This window comes from Macrobrachium rosenbergii, chromosome 12 (assembly GCF_040412425.1).
Source record: "Macrobrachium rosenbergii isolate ZJJX-2024 chromosome 12, ASM4041242v1, whole genome shotgun sequence".
Lineage (NCBI taxonomy): Eukaryota > Metazoa > Arthropoda > Malacostraca > Decapoda > Palaemonidae > Macrobrachium > Macrobrachium rosenbergii.
Window position 1 is genome coordinate 4,041,152 of NC_089752.1, and position 21,849 is coordinate 4,063,000.

At 37.8% G+C, this 21,849-nt stretch overlaps 1 protein-coding gene across 2 annotated transcripts in view; it reads right to left on the minus strand.

Moving 5' to 3' along the window:
• Positions 1-21,849, minus strand: part of LOC136844341 (zinc finger protein 721-like) — a 67,494-nt gene that overhangs the window by 10,561 nt on the left and 35,084 nt on the right. For both annotated transcript variants that reach the window (XM_067113341.1, XM_067113342.1), the window contains exon 2: positions 375-2,481. In XM_067113341.1, the coding sequence (XP_066969442.1) occupies positions 375-2,481 (2,107 nt within the window). The remainder of the gene's footprint in view (positions 1-374; positions 2,482-21,849) is intronic.

Sequence of the window (21,849 nt, forward strand, 5' to 3'; positions counted from 1 at the left end):
TAGACCTCGTTACAGGCCCAGGAATAAAAAGCACTTTATTCCTCTTTCTCTTTTATCTTAATTTTCTTTTAAAACTTGGGGGTGGGATTTTACTCATAAAAGCAAGGGGGGCGTGGAGGGAAGGACTCAACTCTCAGAGGGGGCGTGGTAATAAAAAGGTTAAGAACCACTGGTCTAAATCATTCATCAGGACCTTTCAAGGCATAATGATAACACTCTTAGGTTCATTTGTCAAGAATCCACTTAGTTATTCTTGTAAGTTTTGTGAGTCTCATGTTACTTCTCAAATCATAGAAAGTGACCAAGAAAAAGCAGCTTAGCTCTTGAATGTGTAGTACAATTGTTACCGTGAAGTGTGTTAATTTTCGCCTTACCTTCCTAGCAACGGTAGCTGAAGTGAGAGTTCCTGATGTAGCCCCCTGGCGACGGATCGGTCCAACATCGGGCCTCTGCTCCTGAGAAACGTCGGCAATAACTTTGCTTTCGGCGGCAGCTTCGCATTCGCTCACCATCTCTGATGTGCACGACTCGTCTTGGACTTGCATCATCTGGACAGGACTGTCAGGAGGCTCCTTCACTTTTTCTACAGGAATTAACTGAGGGCTCGACATCAAGAGCGGAGGGACCTTCGCCCCAATCTTGTTTTCGGAGCCCATGAGAGCAATGTTGGAATTCAGGGCTGGGATCACACTCTGGCTGTGCTGGTAGACAAGTTGCTGAGACACTGCCACAGTGCTGTGTATCTTATCACCTTGCGTGGGCATATTCAGGTTCTGACCTGAGGGTACAGCGCCAGTACCTGAGGAAGCAAGTGGTAGCTCGCTGATGTAGCTTGCTGGATATAAGCGGGAAGTTTCGCTGTGGGGTACCCCTGTTTTGTTGACATTCATGAGCGGAAAGCTATTTCGTCGAGCTTCAGTGGGACAAGGGTTACCATTATTGTTCTGATGATCGGCAGGAGGCGTTTCAGCTTTCTGAGGCTGAGGAGAAACTATAGCTACTGGACTTTGCTGAGAGTAATTTCCACTCACTTGTCGGCACACTGACGCGTCGCTGCCATGCTGAAGTACAGAAAATTTCTTATCTTGCTTAAATTCCTTGAAGTCTGCTTTCGGGCAGTTCTGTCCGTGCAGTGATTGAGTTACGTGACCGGGTAAGTTGATGCTGAATTTCTGCTGGTGATAATACATATCTGGAGAGTTCTTGGGAGGGTTTGCTTTTTCGTGGGAGGTAGCATACGGCTGAAAGTCAGGAGACCACTTCTGCAACTGTGGGCTGTCAGGTTCTGTAGTCTTTTGTGGAGGGTGTAGTTCATGTGAGATTTGGGTGTGCATATCTCTAGTTGATTTGTCTTTTCTTTGCTCATTTGGCTGCTGATGACACAAAGGACCGGAAAACTGGTTTTCCATTTGATCATCTGGATGATTTATTTGATTCTGCTGAATCTGGATCTGCTGAGATGAGTACGGTGCCATTTGCTGAGAATGATAAATAGACTGTGCACTCTGCTGCTCCTGCAATTCCCTGTACCGGTTGCCGTCTTCCGCTGAAGGTCTAGTTTCAATCATCAGGGTCTCTAACCAACTTTTAGCATCTCCTAAGGAAGAATTCTTTACTTTCTGGTGTTTCTGAGATGGAGACGGTGGAGAGACCTTTCCTGTTGGTATATGCTCTAACCCCACCCCATGGTACCTTTTTTCGTGGAGCTCTTTTCGGGCTTTAGTCGTAAAAGTCTTTTTGCACAACTGACACGTGCCCGGGGAGGAGGGATCGTGGAACATGCGCTGGTGAACCAGCAGACTACCTTTCATCTTGAAGGTCTTCGGGCATTGGTCACATATGTACCTTCGATCGCTGTGACTCTCCCGCACGTGATTGCGATAGGCCTCGAAGTCCTTGAACTTTTCTTTGCACAACTTGCACGTGACATCGAAGAAGTCCCTCTTGGAGTGAATGATGTCTTTGTGGAATTTGAGAAAATGGGCGGACGAGAAGATTAGGCCGCACAGATCGCAATTATGAGGCTGATTTAGTTTGTCATGAGATGAAAGGTGCGAGGAGCCTGTAGACGGGCTCTGCGGTTCACTGTGACTGGCGATTCCAGGGGACTGGTCGATCAGTCCTTCTTTCCCCAACAGCGAGAGTCTGGACGGGCTCCGCGGTGAACCTCTGCTGTCATTGATCTCCAGGTGTTCCAACGTAGGTATTCCTTCGGGAGAGTTGGTGATTGGGTAAGGAGGCACTCCAACCGCCAATGGGGTGGCAGGTGTTGAGACGGAGGGAGAGGCATCAGAAAAAGATTTGTGTTGGACGGGTAAGTGAGCCGCTAGATGGTGGTGGAAGGCCTGAATGCCACTGACGGACGCGCTGCATATAGGGCATGACAGCGGCCTGTTGAGAGCAGCTGCCACTCGCTGTTGGAGGTCGCTGACGTCTGCCAGGGATTCCCTCTCACAAACGGGGCAGGCTAAGTAACCCATCCTGAAAGGAAACCAAAGATCATCACTGGGTAACTTGGGTGGGTGGATTTTAGCGAATACTGATATGTCTCTGTTTGATCATTACTTTTGCAAGTACAAATACGCCGAGTCGAGAGAATGTCTGTTAAACGAATGGACGCGAGAATGAAACAGGGAAAATAAACGGCAGGTATTCACACTTAAAGTTCTATAAAAATATTACAGTGAAATAAGAAGTAACTCATATTTTGTTGTTTCATGTACTTTTGCAATACACAATTTCCGATAGCTTTCAAACTAACCAGCAAAGGCAGCTTCACTCTATTTTCCTAATTTTCTTTCCATCTGAACATTTCAGTCCGTGGTGTTGCTGTAAATGAGCCTGCATACAGATAGAGATAGATAGATTCCTGTTTTTAAATATACACGAATATACTACAGTAACTAAATTACCAAAAATATAAAAAAAAAAACAAACCAAAAATATTTCTTGTAAAACTGCTCAGCTAAATCAAAAGCGAAACCTGTTCTTCAGTAGAACTTGTATTACTGCAGATTTTTGTGACGCAATCTTTTTTCCCAGCTATTATAAGATACACCTAGAGCATGCAATTTGCACGAGCACCCTTGGCCTAAGAGGCTGCCGTCCCCAAAATAAAACAATTCTCTCTGAAGGAGGGGAAAATATCCGTCAAGTAAGCAGGGCTTTTAATGGATCATAACTTCTGTTATACTGCAAGAGCTGTCGTCGTATTTCTGAGGGTGTGTGATAGCAGCAGCGCCCATACTGTAATAAGTCCCCCTCCCTGTATCGGATCCAACTAGACCAGCTAACAGCACTCCCCAGAATCTCCTCTCTCTCACACCCCAGGACGCTTCACCCACCTCGAAACCAAGAAACGTCGAGGAACAACTACCAAGTTGAGGAGAGTTTGGGTGATGAGGAGTTATTTCCCCTCTCCCTCCCAATATGTGAGGAAAGGTAGGGAGGTTTGGCTCTCCTCCAGAAGAGGAAGAGGGCCGATATTTTCATTTCAAAAACTGTGAGTTTAGACACATCAGAGGGACCTTGCTGAGCATCTACAGAGTGTGTGTGTGTGTGTGTGTGTGTTGTGGGAGTACTTCTGTGTTCTGGGTAAGGTGTAAACAGGGTCAACTTTGGTAAAAAAGAAAAAAAAGGCCACAAACTAAGGGAATGACCACTTCTGGCAGCATTGTAGACAAACAATGAAAGTGGCACACACTTGAATAGAAGTGAAACGTGCTCACACACACGTACACCACAAACATACATACATATATATATGTATATATTTAATATGTATATATGTTGCACATTTATTATATATATATATATATATATATATATATATATATATATATATATATATATATATATATATATATATATATAAATATATACGTTATATTACTTAATACATATATATGTATGTATAAACGTTATATTATTTAATATATATATATATACATATAATTAATATTATTTAATGTATACATACTTATATATACACATATACTTAATAACTTCGAAAGAATGCAAATTTATTAATAATAAAGCACTTGAATCACCCAGTCATCTCCACTTCCGTCAGCATTCAATCTCTCCCTCAGAGGGCCAATGTGCTTGCGACAAGCAAACTGCATCCACATTTCGATATATGAAGTTTAGAATGTTACTGCAGCATAATTTTGCAGGAATTCCTTTGTGTTGCAAGTCACGTATCTTTTCGGAACTATCCTTAGCATTCATCCATTACCAAAGGCTGCTGTCAAAGTAACGCATTTCATCTGCACTGAATATTCAGGGCTTAAAACGTGGACGAAAGGGACTATGTATAGAGACTCGGGGAAGAGAACACCTGGCTAAATATAAGCACGAGTAACTAAAACCTGTGAGTAAGAAATTATCATAAAAAAATGAAACTCCCGGAGGTCGAGGGATGGCATGTAAGGGAATAATGGGAGGAGAGCGCCTCATAAATAAATAAGATGGCATTCAAAAAGCAAACTGTATGAATAAAATTGAAGAAGGGTGTGAACATTTTATGCGGATGTCGTGAATATTAGCAAGGCATTCGTCGACAATTTGCAATTTTTACTGATAAATGTGACTTCAAAGGTAAACAAATCCTCTTATCTTTTATAAAGACCGGATACAGATTAGAATTTAAGACAGGTATAATATGTTCTCAGAGTTATCTCTTGGCCCTGTTTATATGTTTCTCCTAACGTTTGAAAATTCATTTCCGGTGGAGTTTGATAAATAAGTAATAATATTAATGTTTTTATCATAATAATAATAATAATAATAATAATAATAATAATAATAATAATAATAATAATAATAATAATAATTTACTTATGAAAAGCACACAAAAAACATATAATAGTAATAATACCTAATAGTCATGGCAACGAATTTACAAGATTAAGAAGTAGTCTACAGCATATGACAGTTCCTCAGCGAACATCTTGTTGTAGGACAAAATATAATGTAATAAACTGCAATTACAGCATTACCAAGTTGCTCACCCCCCGGTCTTTCGTCTGAGTCTGGTCAGCATTCGTGCGGGTGACCACCATTCAATGCCAGGCCACAGCGTGTTCACCAAAACCTCTGATCTGATCAGTGATATTAGGCAGCACTTTGGGCTGGTCATTACTTGTCAGGGTGACCACCAATTGAGTGCCTGTATGGGGGATACAGTTATAAACCCAGTCATATTATCCTAAGATTCATTGCTTCGTAATTTACAGCAGAAAATAAGGCAACGGGTATGAAAGGAATTAGGTCAAGGTGAGGCTCCACTGACCTCTGCCACTTTTGGGTATCCCTTGGCATTTCTGGTGGTTCGGATAATCTGATTTCTGTCCGCACTTTTTTCTGTCCGCACTTCTTCCGTCCGCCCTCAGATCTTAAAAAAACTACTGAGGCTAGAGGGCTGCAAACTGGTATATTAATCATCACCCTCCAATCATCACACATACCAAATTGCAGCCTCTGCCCTCAATAGTTTTTATTTTTATTCAAGGTTAAAGAAGCCATAATCATGCGTCTGCAACGATATAGGACAGGCCTGCACCGTGCCGTGGTTAAAGTTTCATGGGCCGTGGCTCATACAGCATTATACCGGAGACCACCGAAAGGGAAGATGTATATATATATATATATATATATATATATATATATATATATATATATATATATATATATATATATATATATAAGAGAAGAATATATGTATATATATAGAAATAATCAACACACAATCACGTGTGGAATAGAGATAATTTTACAACTCACCTCAGGATCAACCCAGGTCTTTCAAATGAAAGGCAAAGGCAGCCGCCAACCAGGCCATACAAGTCATAAAAGAAGTTGGAACCTAAGAACAACTGTACCTAAGGCTTTACTTGGGAAGACTAATTACCTAGCATACCAGCGTGTTTTCCCCTGGTTGGTATGCTAGGTTCGATCCTTATGTGAGTCAGAAAATTTATATGTATATATATATATATATATATATATATATATATATATATATATATATATATATATATATATATATAAAGTAAAATAGGAGTATCTAAATGATTATAAAGAGATGATTTGTCATCCGCCTTGTGAAAGGTTCCACTGCCTCTAAAGATTCCTTGATGCCTCTTTGATGATAAGTTACTGCGTTTGATAAAGAAAACTAATAACAAGATATGCAAGCAGCGATTCGGGTCTACATCAAATGTCGATCTCGGTGAAATAGAGAGAGAGAGAGAGAGAGAGAACCGAGATCCGTATCAGAAGGGCCCAAGCCTGGTTCGCAATCCGTGACAAATATACTAAAAATCCCGAAGGCCGAAGAATTTCACGTCAAAGGAGACAAGAAAATCACATCACGTACACAAACACGAATCCGGCATAGTTGACGATCCCTGGAATGCTGCACAAATTGTCCAAAGGCACCACACGAGGTCCGCATCATATATGCATTTTGAGGAACGAACCCGTGAGGCGCCGGATATGTCACGGTTCCTTAGCGTTGCGACATAAGAAATACGACTGATAAAATTGGGCAACATAGAGCATTACGTAAGCACCTGCTTGATCTCTCTTCTGGAAGTTCAAATGACATTGCACTGAACTTCATGAGAATGTAGGTTTACCCCAGAATTGAACTGAATATAGAACTTAGGCCAAAGACCAGGCACTGGGACCTATGAGGTCATTCAGCGATGAAACGGAAATTGACTGTAAAAGATTTGAAAGGTATAACAGGAGGACAACCTCGCAGTTGCACTAGGAATCAACTGTAAGGAGAGGGTGAAAAGTAAGATGGAAGAAAGAGAATATGAAAGGAGGTACAGTAAAAGGGATGAAAGGGGTTGCAATCAGGGGCCGAGGGCACGCTGCAAAGAACCTTAAGTAATACCTACAGTGCACCGCATGAGGTACACTGACGGCATTAGCCGCCCCCACCCCCTACGGGGATGAGGGAAGAAAGAGCGCCAGCATACACAGTAGATGAAAAAATTACTATTTCTGTTGCCTGACTCTTCACTCCGAGTCAGGTTCGTATGTTTGCCAGTTAACTGATTTGATAAGCATAATAATAATATAATAACTCTTTCCATGCAATGAGCGATGACTGAAATTATCACGGCAAACTAACCCTAATTCATTTGACCATTTATTCTTTTATCAGTAGTTCATTAGTTTTAATAAGTAACACGCCACAATAATGTGTATGAGCGATTGTACTCTTTTTCAAAATGCAAAAAAGCCGTTAAAAAAAAGCCTTTTTAGTATTTTGAAAAAAATACAATCGCTTATACACATTATTGTGGATTTTTACTTATATCCGGTTACATTATAGTGATGCACCATAGATTCATTAGTTTTGTCCAATTTTACATCCATGTGAATATATGCATAATAATGCACACTAATGTATTAATTTAAATGAAGTAATTTCATATTATGCTGAATACAAATAAAAGTAGGAAGAGTTAAGCTGCCGAGCTGAACTGTTTGGGTAGAACATGCGACGCATGGAGAAGTGACAGGGTAAGAATTGCAGAGATAATTCGGTGTCTCAAGAAAGCTTAATTCGGTGTCTCAAAAATGCTACCGTCGATGAAAGGATGGATCACAGTGCTTGAGATGATCTGGTCCTGTGTTGAGAATCGAGGAAACTAAGCCTTACAAAAGAGAGTATGAAAGTGTTAGGAGGGAGGAAGGGGAGGGGAACCTAGATAGGGTTAGACAGGAGTGAAAGAAGTATTAGAAAGCACGGCTCTTGAAATTCAAGAAAAAGGTGAGTGGCCCAGTGTGTGTGTGAGTAGGGTGGTTAGATGCGCTCTTGGTGAGCCTTCTATGATTGTATTAAACGGGGCTACTGTTAAGGACGTTTCCTTCGTCAACGATTCATCCACGGTTCCAAGAATCACTTCCCTATCAGATAAAAAATTATATATATATATATATATATATATATATATATATATATATATATATATAATAAAATATCACAAAAACATAAACATGATTTCTTTATCAGCTGAAGCCCCAGGAAATACTTGAAAAGAAACGACTGAGTGCCAGGAACTGTCGTGTAATTAGCACACCTTTGTGCCCCGAAGATGTGTTATTTACACGAAAGTACTTTGCACTATGTCGTTTCTTTTCAAGCTTTTCCTGTGGCTTCAGTTGATAAATACATATATATATTTATATATATATATATATATATATATATATATATATATATGTATATATATATATATATATATATGTGTGTTTATATATACATTTATATACATATATTCCTACATATAGATATCTATATTCAAAAATGAGTCATAAATCCACAGTACAATACATAATGTCTCGTTGATTTTTAATATACCTATTAACTTAGCTTCCCACTGACAAGCACCTTCTACGTAGTAAAACGTGACAGGGAAATTCGCATACAACGTCAATTAGCATGGAGGACGGTAAACGCTAATATAACGAAAATGTTTTAAAAACAACCTTAATAATTACCAGGTTGTCACAAAACACTAGATACGGGTCCGTGTTAAATAAACAGGTCAGATTTTCCCAGACTTGATGGCCCTCTGAGCGCCACGTCACTCCAACAAGAGCCAAGTCGTCTTTACCCGAGGATTTGGGGAGCGGTGGGTGGGGCGGCGGGGGGGGGGGAGCAGTATCTGTTGGTTCATTGGCCCAAAAGGTACCTCACAGGTAACGAATTTCAAATGTAGAATTGGATCACCAGAGTAATGATGGGTGATAGTGAAAAGTCTCAGCAATGACGTCGTTAGTCACTTCTATTATATCATTTGTATTTTGTATATAAATGTATACAAATGTATGAAAATTTTCTGTATACGTCAAATGAATTTTGTATACAAATGTGTGCAAAGTTTCTGTAGACGTCAATTGAATTTTGTATGCAAATGTATACAAATGTATGCAAAGTTTCTGTATGCTTCATTTGAATTTTATATTCAAATGTATACAGATGTATGCAAAGTTTCTGTATATGTCACTTGAATTTTGTATACAAATGTATACAAACGTATGAAAAGTTTCTGTATGTGTCATTTGAATTTTGTATACAAATGTATGCAAAGTTTCTGTACACGTCATTTGAATTTCGTATACAAATGTATACAAATGTATGCAAATTTTCTGTAAGCGTCATTTGAATTTTATAATCAAATGTATACAGATGTATGCAAAGTTTCTGTATATGTCATTCGTATTTTGTATACAAATGTATGCAAAGTTTCTGTATACGTCACTTGTATTTTGTATACAAATTTCTACCATAACTTAGCCTTCAAATAAACAAGATATAAAGGTTATAGCAACACTGGAGAAAACTATATTTATCTTTGTAAATTTAGCTCCAGTTTTCCCTTCGGCGGCAGTAACACCTTCGCTTTACCACTGGGTCCCGTCACTACTTGAACGGGTGACCACTAAGAGAGGCCAGACGTCGCCGACACGCAAGTTAATATGTATATGTATATGTATATGTATATGTATATGTATATATAATAATGAAATCAGAGTGGATCTTTCTTGTTTGTCCGCCCCGGGTTGGGGACGGGGTAGGTAGGGGATCGGGAGGGTAGGGAAGGACTGACACATCCACCCTCCTCCTGCAAACCTGTTTATCCGCCCCGGGTGGGGGCGGGGTAGGTAGGGGATCGTATATATATATGTGTGTGTGTATGTGTGTATATACATATGCACACACACAGAAACATATATTTATAGATATACATACACATTATATATATATATACAAGTACTCAACATAAACACTTAAAAGAAACATGTCCCGGTGTATATTGTTCATTGTGGCCTATTCGCATGTTGCGATCATCATCAGCCAAGTGTAATTTTCTCCAAACAGTTTAAAAGCGGAAATTCAAGACAGTGCCAAAACAAAATCAGTTGCTAAGTGAAACCTCTTCCGAGATTCGTCAGGGATCATTGTTAAATCCTTGGATTTCCGGTAAGCGAAGTTTCTCTTTAATGCCAAAATTCGTGGCAAAGGTCCTCTTGATTATACACGAGACGTGCAGCAATTGTGAACAAAAATTGCATTTACAATTATATATATATATATAAAGATAAAAAGGCCTATAAACACTATTTGAACGTTGAAATAAAAAGGCCCATAAAACACTATTTCGAGCACTTCCTTCTGTGCCCCTGTTCACTGGTAAAATATGGACAGATGAAATGTTACAAGAGTATATATACAAAGCATATGTAGGTGTGGCAGCAAGTCTCCGATGGTATGCAGGTGACCGTTTCCCAAGAAGGAAGGAAATTAAACAATTCCCTAGTGGTTTTGGGCCTCATTAGCTCCCGTCTGGCGATGCGTCTGGTGGTCGTATTTCCTAGAACACCTGCTTGAGAAGATTTCCAATGTCCTCCTGACAAGTTCATATTGTTGGTTTGATTGATGACAGCAAATTCCAGCATCTCTTTTGTGCGGACAGCTACATTTGAAAACCAGCTCCGGCTAGCTCCAGTTTATGGTATGGCCTTTATCCCTGATATGTATGAAAATCCCCGAACTCTTGAAGCATAATGCACTGATTTTTTGTGCTCTATTAATCTTTGCTGCACGGAATCTTGTAAACTCCGGCTTCTTCCCCTTTTTTTTTTAAGTATACGTTAATGAGCGAGCTCCCGATGGATTTGGGATAATGGAAAATAAAAGGATTGTTAGACCTGAGTTGTTCTGTGGCTTTTTGGATATTTTCGCCGTACGGAAGCTTTATTTTGTTGTTAAAATCAATTTGTCTGTTGTGAGTGGGACCTCTGTTGTATATTTTATTCGCTTTGTTAATAGCCCTCTCGATAATGTGTGGTGGATAGAGCAGTTGCGTTAGGTGTTGACGGATCGCGTTGAAGTCTTTATCTAGGTATCCACTTGAACATATCCTAAGGCCCCTGAGGAATAAGTTGCACCCTACCATGATCTTTACGGAGACGTCGTGGTAGCTCAAGAAATGAATATAGGAAACAGCGAAAGTGGGTTTCCTATATACCGTGAAAGCATATCTGTTCTGCTCTCTTATGAACAGTACGTATAGGATCGGCAATTTTCCGTCCTTTTCCCATTCTGTTTTATCATATTACGGGGTATGATAGGCGACAAAATTTCTGTTTCGAAATATTCCATGTACAAGTTTACCGGTGAACAGGGGCACAGAAGGAAGTGCTCGAAATATATGGTTGCAACGTTCAAATGGTGTTTTAAGGGCCTTTTTTATCTTCACCTCTATACTGTGGTATTAGTAAAAGACATTCATATACAGTATATATATATATATATATATATATATATATATATATATATATATATATATATATATATATATATATATATATATATATATATATATATATATATATATATATATATATAGATAGATAGTATAGTATTTGTTTGTTAGATTGTAAATGTAATGTTTCAAAAATTGTTGCATATACTATATATATATGTATATATATATATATATATATATATATATATATATATATATATATATATATATATATATATATGTATGTATATATGTATATATATACACATATATATGTATATATGTATGTTTATATATATATACAGTATATGTATATATACATGTATATGTATATATATACTATATATATATATATATATATATATATATACAGTATATATATATATATATTGTGTATATACACAGAATATGCTGTATGAATAATATACAATACTCGTGTGCCTGTGAATCATTCTGAATCTGGATACTCGCATTCATTATGTTACTTTATTTTGCAAATAAATTACAAAGCTAACTTCCTGAATTAGTGTTCACCCTAATTCTTGGATCTCATGAAGAACTTCGCATTCTAATAGGAAAAGTAATTACCCTCCACTAAGTACTGGCGACTAAACGAAAGTAATTACCCTCCACTAAGTACTGGCGACAAAACGATCGCACATTATCCTGTCAGACTTCTAACAAATCAGGTTACTTTGTATACAACAGTTCAAACTTTTTTAAATCTCTTATTAAAACACAAGTAAATTGTTGGCTTCAAATTCAGAGAAATATATAAATTAAGGCACTTTGCTTGCCAAGTTGCTTTAGGGGCGAAGAAGAAAATCCAGGTGTAATCAGTTCGCATACTTTTAAATCCCGTCTGCATACTTCTTCTTTTTTATCTTACAGATCATTCACAAAAGCACCATTAATCGTTGGAGAGTTCACAGAACAGAATAGAATGTAGAATTTGTGCCAAAGGCCAAGCCCTGGGACCTGTGAGGTCAATCAGAGTTGAAACTGAAACTGACAGTATAAAAATATGTTTGAAAGGTGTAACAGGTGGAAAACCACGCGCGGTTGCACTGCGAATCAATTGATAGAAGAGGGTGGAAAGTAAGAAGGAAGAAAAAGAATAAGAACGGATGAAAGGGGTTGCAGCTAGAGCTGAAGGAACGCTGCAAAGAACCTTAAGTGATGCCTACAGTGCACCTCACCAGGTGCACTGACGGCACTAGCCCCCCCCCCCAACCCCACGGATGTTGGAGAGTTCATGTGTCTGCTTTTTACCATAATTTTTCCATATTCTGTACTATATTATATCATATTATCGAAATTAAACTTACGCTAAAATTATCAGGAGTGAGCATCCAAAGATAGCAAGCATGAATACTGTCAATGTTTCAGAATCTGACTAGATACCACAGGATTCTAATGCATTCATGCTAAAAATACCCTACATCTTTGACATCACAAATATACACTCATAAAGTAGTTGCTGCACGATATTCATTGTTTCAATGTTTTTCAAATTTTCATGAAAATTCTTATGATATATATATATATATATATATATATATATATATATATATATATATATATATATATATATATGTTTGTGTATGTATATTATATATATATATGTGTATAGTATAATAAGTATATATATATACATATATATATATATATATAATAAAAAATAAAAAGCCACAATAAAGTATTTTGAGCTGATTGTATTTCTCCAAATACAAAAAATGGGTTAAAAATACAATCGCTCATATAGACTATTGTGACTTACTTACCATTTCCGGTCACATTACAGTGATGCACTATATATATATATATATATATATATATATATATATATATATATATATATATATATATATATATATATATATATATATATATTATATATACATATATGTATGCATATATATATACAATCTATGTATATATGTACGCATACTTATAATTCCAGTCGTCCCTAGGGAAACAGATTCTCGAAGAACCCCTAATTACTTTAAAAGTTTATGACGCCATCATAATCACTTGATCCGGGACTTGCGTCTTCAGAGTTACGATGCCATAAATCTCGCATCTCTTTCAGACCACTAAAGGACCCCCTAAAATGCCTCGGATGCCATCCAGTCTTTACTGCCAGTTAAATTTCTCGAGGGCTACTTGGCTCTGCGGTGAAACTGGACCTGGGCGCGCTCGTTATTAATACAGGAGAGATTTTCCAAGACGGAAATCATTGGATCATTTAACATTCTAAGACCGGCTGACTGCTTGCTTGGTCAGGCAGCTATAGCTACTTCACCCAGTCGAGCTAATCTAACCTGAAACGGTGTTTCTGGATACTTGTACAGTCGCTTTCAACGTAAAACTGAAGTCTCAAGTCATGTTTTACCGGCTGTTTAAGGTCTGCGCCATCAAGACGTAAGTAGTATTGGCTTCAAGTTAATAGTCTCTCTGTAACTGTAAAGCTTCTTCTCTGTAAAGGAGGGAATGGTTGCCCTGAGAAAGCTATAAAGATTGTGACTTGGCAATTCTCGTTAAGGGAAACTGCGTCTTGGTATGTAGTATTTCCTTGGTTACTTAAGGAAAATGTTATTTGTAATCTTTTAACAATGGTCATCATGATAGCAACAGAAATATTATAAGGTTCAGTTATGATAACGAGAACGAGAGGTAAGTACATAGCCATACATTATATATACATATATATGTGGTAAGTGTATATATATACATATATACATACATACATATATGTATATAAATATATATATATATATTATATATATATATATATATATTCATATATATATATATATATATATATATATATTCATGTATATATATACTTATATATATACACACACACATATATATATATATATACTGTATATATAAAATAGAGAGAGAGAGAGAGAGAGAGAGAGAGAGAGAGAGAGAGAGAGAGAGAGAGATCTTATGCCTTTTTCCCTTGAGAAGATGTTCACCTTCTGATTTTCAGTGAGGCTTTTGGGATGGGATGGCTAGCCTTTCTACAACTCTGCTAAAGAATGAAATGGAATGGAATACAAAATTTAGGCCAAAGGCTAAGCGCTGGAACCTATTAGGTCATGCAGTGCTGAAAGGGAAACTGAGAATTATAAGGTTTAGAGGTGTAACAGGAGACAAACCTCGCAGTTGCACTATGGAACAATTAGTCAGGAGCCGGTGGAAAGTAAGATGGAAGAAAGAGAATATGAACAGAAGTACAGTAAAAGGAATAAACGAGCGTGAAATGAGATGACGGAACTAGTTCCCTATGAAACCAGCAAGTAACTAATTCAGCAGGTAACTAATTCACTGCATACGGCAACAAGACCACAATGGTATTAAATGGACTGTCCATACCCAATTCCACTCATTCTGGCATTGAACCCGACTCTGGCCACGTGTCATAAGCACTGGGACCTGTCTCCCCACTGGCTGTCGGCCTAAGAAACAGAAGATCAGCGCCTGCCCTATGAGCCAACAGAGTCCAGGAGGACTTTAACTTTTTAACTTCTAACGGGAGAGATGGGCAAGCGTTCTATCAAAGTTGAAAGAAATGGGCATTCAGTCTTGAGGTGAAAGGCACGAACGTTGTACCTTCATAATCTTGCAAGCATCAGCATTCATTAATGGCAAAGGTGACATCGAGGTACCCCAAAAAGGATATGGAAGCTGGTGTTAACTAAGAGTAGCCCTGCCCATTGTTGGAGCACATACAACAAAGGTAGAGGTCGCTTGAAGTAAGGCTTGTAGGGAAAAAAAATCTCAAAACAGAATGGGGAAATAGAGTAGAATAAAATATAAAATTTAGGCCAGAGGTCAAGCGCTGGGACCTATGAGGTCAATCACCGCTGAAACGGAAATTGAAAGTATAAAATTTTGAAAGGTGTAACAGAGCAAAACTTCGCAGTTGTCATATGAAACAATAGTTAGGCGAGGGTCGAAAGTAAGATGGAAGAAAGAATATGAACGGATGATCAGTAAAAGGAATGAAAGGGGTTGCAGCTAGGGGCGGATGGGACGCTGCAAAGAACCGTAAGTAATGCCTACAGTGCACCACGTGAGGTGCACTGACAACACTACCACCCTACGGGGAGGACGGAAAACCACAGCAAGCGCGGAAAAAAAAAAAAATTCCATTGCTGACCCCAGACAGGAGAACAGCGTTTCAGTAAAACAAAGAATCTAACGTATGTGATAGACATAAAAAAAAAAGACTTCACAAACAATTCATTCTTAAACAAAAGATAATTTGTTTTTGAAATGCCGCAAAGTGAAGAAAACTTAGGAATGAATATAGCTTGAACCACAGTATTATCTAACTACTCTGAATCCTAGAGTTGGGGAACGATAAGTTGTTCCTTAGATGGCAACATCTCTGATTCATCCATCAATCATCCCATCATTTCTTTAGCTTATTTTCATATGCAGTTTACTAGAAATGTGTTAGTCCTATTTCTCTGTTTTCACAAACGAGGTTTCTAATATTCTCCATATGTTTCTCTGCCAGTGTCAATAATAATAATAATAATAATAATAATAATAATAATAATAATAATAATAATAATAATAATAATAATAAAGAGTAGAAAATAACATTCAGTGCCAAGAATACTTATCTGGAGCCATTTGACTTCTGATGCGAAATCTGTGTATGGTTATGAAGCGACACTGAAGCAAATTTAGAGCCTATCTATTCGTTATTTTTATCAGTTTTATTCATTCTTATCTCTTAATTTTGAACAGGAGATCTTATTATATCTGTAATTATCGCCGGAAAGTAAAAATGACACTTAATGCTGCTATTCAAAAATTTCTTTGTTAAAGGATGTTCTCTTAAGCTAGAAGGAAAACTTATACTATCTATCTATCTATCTATCTACCTATCTATATATATATATATATATATATATATATATATATATATATATATATATATATATATATATTTATATATAATATATATATATATGTATATATATTTGTGTATTTTTACGGGCGTATAATGTATGCATTCATACTGCGGTGCCTTAAGCCTGCATAATGTTACACACATGCACATAGGTATGCTAAGCACTTGTTTGTATATGCAAAAGCTGTCTACGATATTAAAATCCTGAAGTGTTTACGAGCTGTAAAGCCCATTTCAGGCAGAACAGCAATGGGAAGGTGCATTTTTATGACGGTCTCATGATTGTTAATTTTGCTTGCACTTACATAAACATCAAGCTGATGGGAGGAATGCAAGCGACCTATTGCTTCACTATTATTATTATTATTATTATTATTATTATTATTATTATTATTATTGCTTATTATTATTAATTATTATTGCTAAGAAATTCTATATAATTGTGATTTTTATTACACAGATAATTATTATTATTATTATTATTATTATTATTATTATTATTATTATTATTATTATTATTATTATTATTATTATCATCGCTGAATATTGTAGCCGTTTCTGCTACCTCGATCTTTTTTTGTACAGAGCACATAGAATAGTCTGCACAGAACAAACCTTAGGCCAAAGGACAAGAACTGGGACCTAAGAGGTCATTCAGCGCTGAAACGGAAACTGACAGTAAAAGGTCTGAAAGGTGTAACAGGAAGAAACCTCAAAGCAGTTGCACTATGAATCAATTATTAGGATAGGGTGGAAAGCAAGATGGAAGAAAGAGAATATGAAAAGAGGTACAGTAAAAGGAACGAAAGGGGTTGCAGCTGGGGGCCGAAGGCACGCTGCAAAGAACCTTAGGTAATGCCTACAGTGCACCGCATGAGGTATACTGACGGTACTACCCCCCTACAAGGTTACACGTTACACAATGAATTTAGTTCAAAATCGAATTGTATTAACATTCATCTTCGAAGATTCAAAAGGCCATTTACTTCCACAGCAAGATTCCTAGGACAGAAGGCCCATCATATGCCAAAAAAGATTAAACAGGCGAAATAAAAAATACACAAATAAGAAATGAGTAAAATAAAAACAAGTGAATTTCTTCGGCGCAATCGAGTTTTCTGTACATCGTATAATCAAGGCCACCGAAAATACATCTATCTTTCGGTGGTCTATCCCAGACCCACTCACAGACAGGTCAGACGGCGCACAGGTAGAGCTTCGAGGCGGGAGTGAGTATGACGTCTGCACCTTTTACATGCAGTTTTGTGCACCAGTTCAACCCCTCGTGTGTACACCTTTCGTCGTGATCTTTTTTCACTAGACATACTTCAGTGCTGCAGATATGCCAAACAACTGTTCAGTATACGGGTTATTATACAAGAACAAAAAACATCAGGATCGACATAACATTTCCGTTTTCCAAGGGCAAAAGAACTCAGACAATGATGGACTCATTGTTGTTACACAAGCATAAACGCTGAATTTATGCTCTGTGGATTTTAAGCTGACACTGACTACAAAGATGACATGAAAATCCAGGCTGTCGATAATCCTAACGAGACCGAACATTAAAGGATGATGCATTCTTCTCTCAAAGATTAAAACTAGTAAAGCAGTAGTATGTATTAGTGTGTGCGCGTGTGTGTGTGTGTGTGTGTGTGTGTGTTATGGCGTTGTTACAGTTTTTTGGACGTCGTGTCTGAGGGATTATTATGTATTTATAAAGCAACAGAGCAACTTTTGTATGTTTTGTTGAACTGTTGGAATTGTGTATTTATGCAAATGTGTCATTGCTTCATTTTTTGTTGAAGGACTTTCATTTATGCAGTTTTGATCAAAAAGTGCATTCTAAATGTACAAATCTCTGGTCAAATAACGATCCATCTGTTGGTCTATATCTATTTATCATCTGTTAAGTGTAAGGATGTGTGTGTGTGTGTGTGTGTGTGTGAATGTGTGGCCAAGGATAAGGTGGACAGATGAAAAACAGAGGAACATACGCTCCTCAGAATCATTTTATTTTCAATTAACTACAATGAGGGAAGTATTTCAAATTGTGCATGGTGTCAGTCTGCAGGCGGGAAAAAAATGCTTTAAAAATATCGTATCTGAAATTGAGTGTGCGGGAGTTTATTTCTCAAATGATGTCGTAGCCATCTTTGCCAAAATATCAGTTTTCTTGAAAATAAGGAAGTTAAATAATGATATTACGATAAATAAGAAAAAGACAGGAATTGCAGAAGTGAAAGTAAAAACATATGAAAGTGATAAGGTAATGGTATGCACAGCAAACAAACATAACTGTGTTAACCTTGTACGCACATCATTTATATATACTGTAAACTGTGTAAATAAACTTTACAGTAATGTAATAGTTATATATTTATTCCTCTTTCAAAATATGCTATAAAACTGTCAAATCTAGGTATCCAAATCAATAAAGAGAGAGAAAGAGAGAAAGAGTGCAGAGAGAGAGAGAGCTGCAAGAGAGACAAGTGGTCACTGCGCAGAGGGATCGTTCGGGTCTCTGTCCGTCTGACCTGTCTGAGTGGGTCCTGGTCTATGATATCGTTGCCAGAACCACGATTATGGCTAAATTTAACCTTAAATAAAACAAAAGGTTACTGATGCCAGAGGGCTGCAATTTGGTATGTTTGATGACTGGAGGGTGGATGATCAACATACCAATTTGCAGCCCTCTAGCCTCAGTAGTTTTCAAGATCTGAGGGCGAACAGACAAAGCCGGCACAATAGTTTTCTTTTCAGAAAACTAAAAAATATAAATACGGGGGTCTGAGGACCTGGGGCAATGGCGCACGGTTTCAAATAAAGTCCAGTCATTAAAATATCTTTTATGCAGTGCAGTCGGACAATTTAAACATTTCATTAAACTACAGAGACGCCATCTTTTTCATTATCATAATGACCGAACTCACCGGAGACACGCAATGCAGGGAGTTTGTTATACATTAATCTCATGAATTTTAGACGTTCTCAATTTCCACTCATTTTCCCTTTCGAGTTTTTCTCAGTTTTCATGTTGCAAAATTTGGTCTATATAAAAAAAGTGCTTGTAGAAGAGGTTTCTTTTGTTTTACACATTTCTGGTCCGCTGGTACGGTCGCCAGTGTCGTGACATGCCACGCAGATGTGGCGAGTTCGCGCCTCCCCCAGGGTGATGAAAAACTCACTGGTTCCGTATCATGATCAGTTACTGCCGCACTGTGAGTTCTGCTGCGGTGGGAGGTTGAAACCAACATTCTTTGGAAGCTTCAATTTCAAGTCAGTGGCCCCTTTGGTGTGCTTGTTACATGGGAATAGGTTTCATCTACCGAAATAATAATAATAATAATAATAATAATAATCATAATAATAATAATAATAATAATAATAATAATAATAATAATAATAATAATTCTCTTTATGATGGAAAAAGTAGAAATATGGCCGTGGGTTTCTTAGGTGATCAGGCCTTGTAGAGAGAAAGTAAGGAAGACGATGTGAAAGTAAGGGAAAACACCACCCATGTTTAGGAAAAAAGGGGAAAAGGGACAACTTAAACATGGCCGACCGAAGAAATGGAAAAAGGGTTCGACCGAAATTACTATAATATTCGAGAAGTCTAGAGGTGAGCGAGAAATATGTGACGTCCATATCATGTGAAGTTCTAAATAGACAGGTCACTTCGAAGTTGTTGAAAGAAGTTCCATCCCTACTTATTTTCCTTGCAAATCTATTTACTTTGACAGAAATTGGTCTTTTATTCAAAATTTATATTCATTTTCCTTCTGGGGACATGAAAATGAACTGTTACATTCAGAATCTCGAAAAAATAAACTGATTCATACGAGGCAATGACGAGATGGAAATGACCTTCACAAAGGCAGATTCACTGGTAATGCATGTCGACGGACGATTCTGCTTGAGTTTGCATGAAAGAGACACCCAGCAAAGGAAGGGAAACGCAGAGAAGAGGAAGAAGAAGAGAAAGCGAAACAGGAGGGACTGTAGATGGTTAATGAGACGAGGAAGAGGGCACAGAGAGAGTGGAAGAAGATGACGACCCACGTAGGAGGAGGAGGAGGTGGACATTAGACGGAAAGAATATGCGACGGACCAGCAAGAAGCGTCGATATACCGCAAGTATGATGGTGGAAAGGAATAGTGAGAGGTCAGTCATGAAGACGATGGAATGGAAAATATCGTAGAGGAACAGATGAGAAGTGGAAGAGGAGAGAGGGAAAAGAACAGTGAGAGGTCAATCATGAAGATGGAAAATATCGTAGAGGAACAGATGAGAAGTGGAAGAAGAGAGAGAGAGAGAGAGAGAGAGAGAGAGAGAGCCCAGACATGGCAAAACCAGAATGATCCTCAAAATGAATGATGGATCCCCTCTGCCGTTGATGGCATTCCCATCGTCAGATGTGGAATTCTGACAACGCCATAAGCATCTTGACAGCACCTGCGTAGCCCTCAGGTGAGTGACAGAAAGAGGGGAAGTGAATGTCACATTGTGTTTATCTTCTTCAGAATAATGAAGGTATATGCGCATCTTCTATATGTATATACAAGAATACGGCAGTAACCGTTGTATTCCTGTTTTCTGAATGGAATGGAAAATGAATTTTAGGCTTGAAGCCAAGCACTGGAATCCGAGGGATTGTTCAGCGCTGTCACCCCTGCTAGGGAAGGGTTATAATAAAAATTTCAATATCAACATCATTTTAGTTTTTTTCTGTCCGCCCTCAGATCTTAAAAACTACTGAGGCTAGATGGCTGCAAATTGGTATGTTGACCATCCACCCTCCAATCATCAAACATACCAAATTGCAGCCCTCTGGCCTCAGTAGTTTTTATTTTATTTAAGGTTAAAGTTAGCCATAATCGTGCTTCTGGCAACGATATAGGATATGCCCCCACCAGCCCGTGGTTAAAGTTTCATGGGCGGCGGCTCATACAGCATTATACCGAGACCACCGAAAGCTAGATCTATTTTCGGTGGGCTTGATTATACGATGCACAGAAAACTCGATTGAGCATTTTTCACGTGTTATAATTATTGATGCTGAAGTTGTTGGTGGTGGTGGAGATAACGATGCATTATAATTAACATTAGGTGAGACGAGCAGTCGCATACCGGTTACTTAGGGTTCTGTTTGGTCACCTGTGGACTAAATATAGTAACACGATACCAATAGCCACACTTATACTTGAGAAACACTTTCTTATTTCTTAAAATAATTATATCGCTCTGTACTATTATATGCGCAAAATAATGCTGAAAATTATGTATATAAACGCATGCTTAAGAATAAAATTTGCACGAATGCATGGCGTTATCAATAAACCATTGCAATGATTAAATTTCTTGAACTGAATTGAATTGAATATAGAATTTAGGTCAAATGCCAAGCACTGGGACCTATGAGGTCATTCAGAGCTGAAACGGAAATTGACATTAAAAGTTTGAAAGGTGTAACAGGAGGAAAACCTCAAAGCAGTTGCACTATGAATCAGTTGTTAGGAGAGGGTGGAAAGTAAGATGGAAGAAAGAGAATATGAAAGGAGGTACAG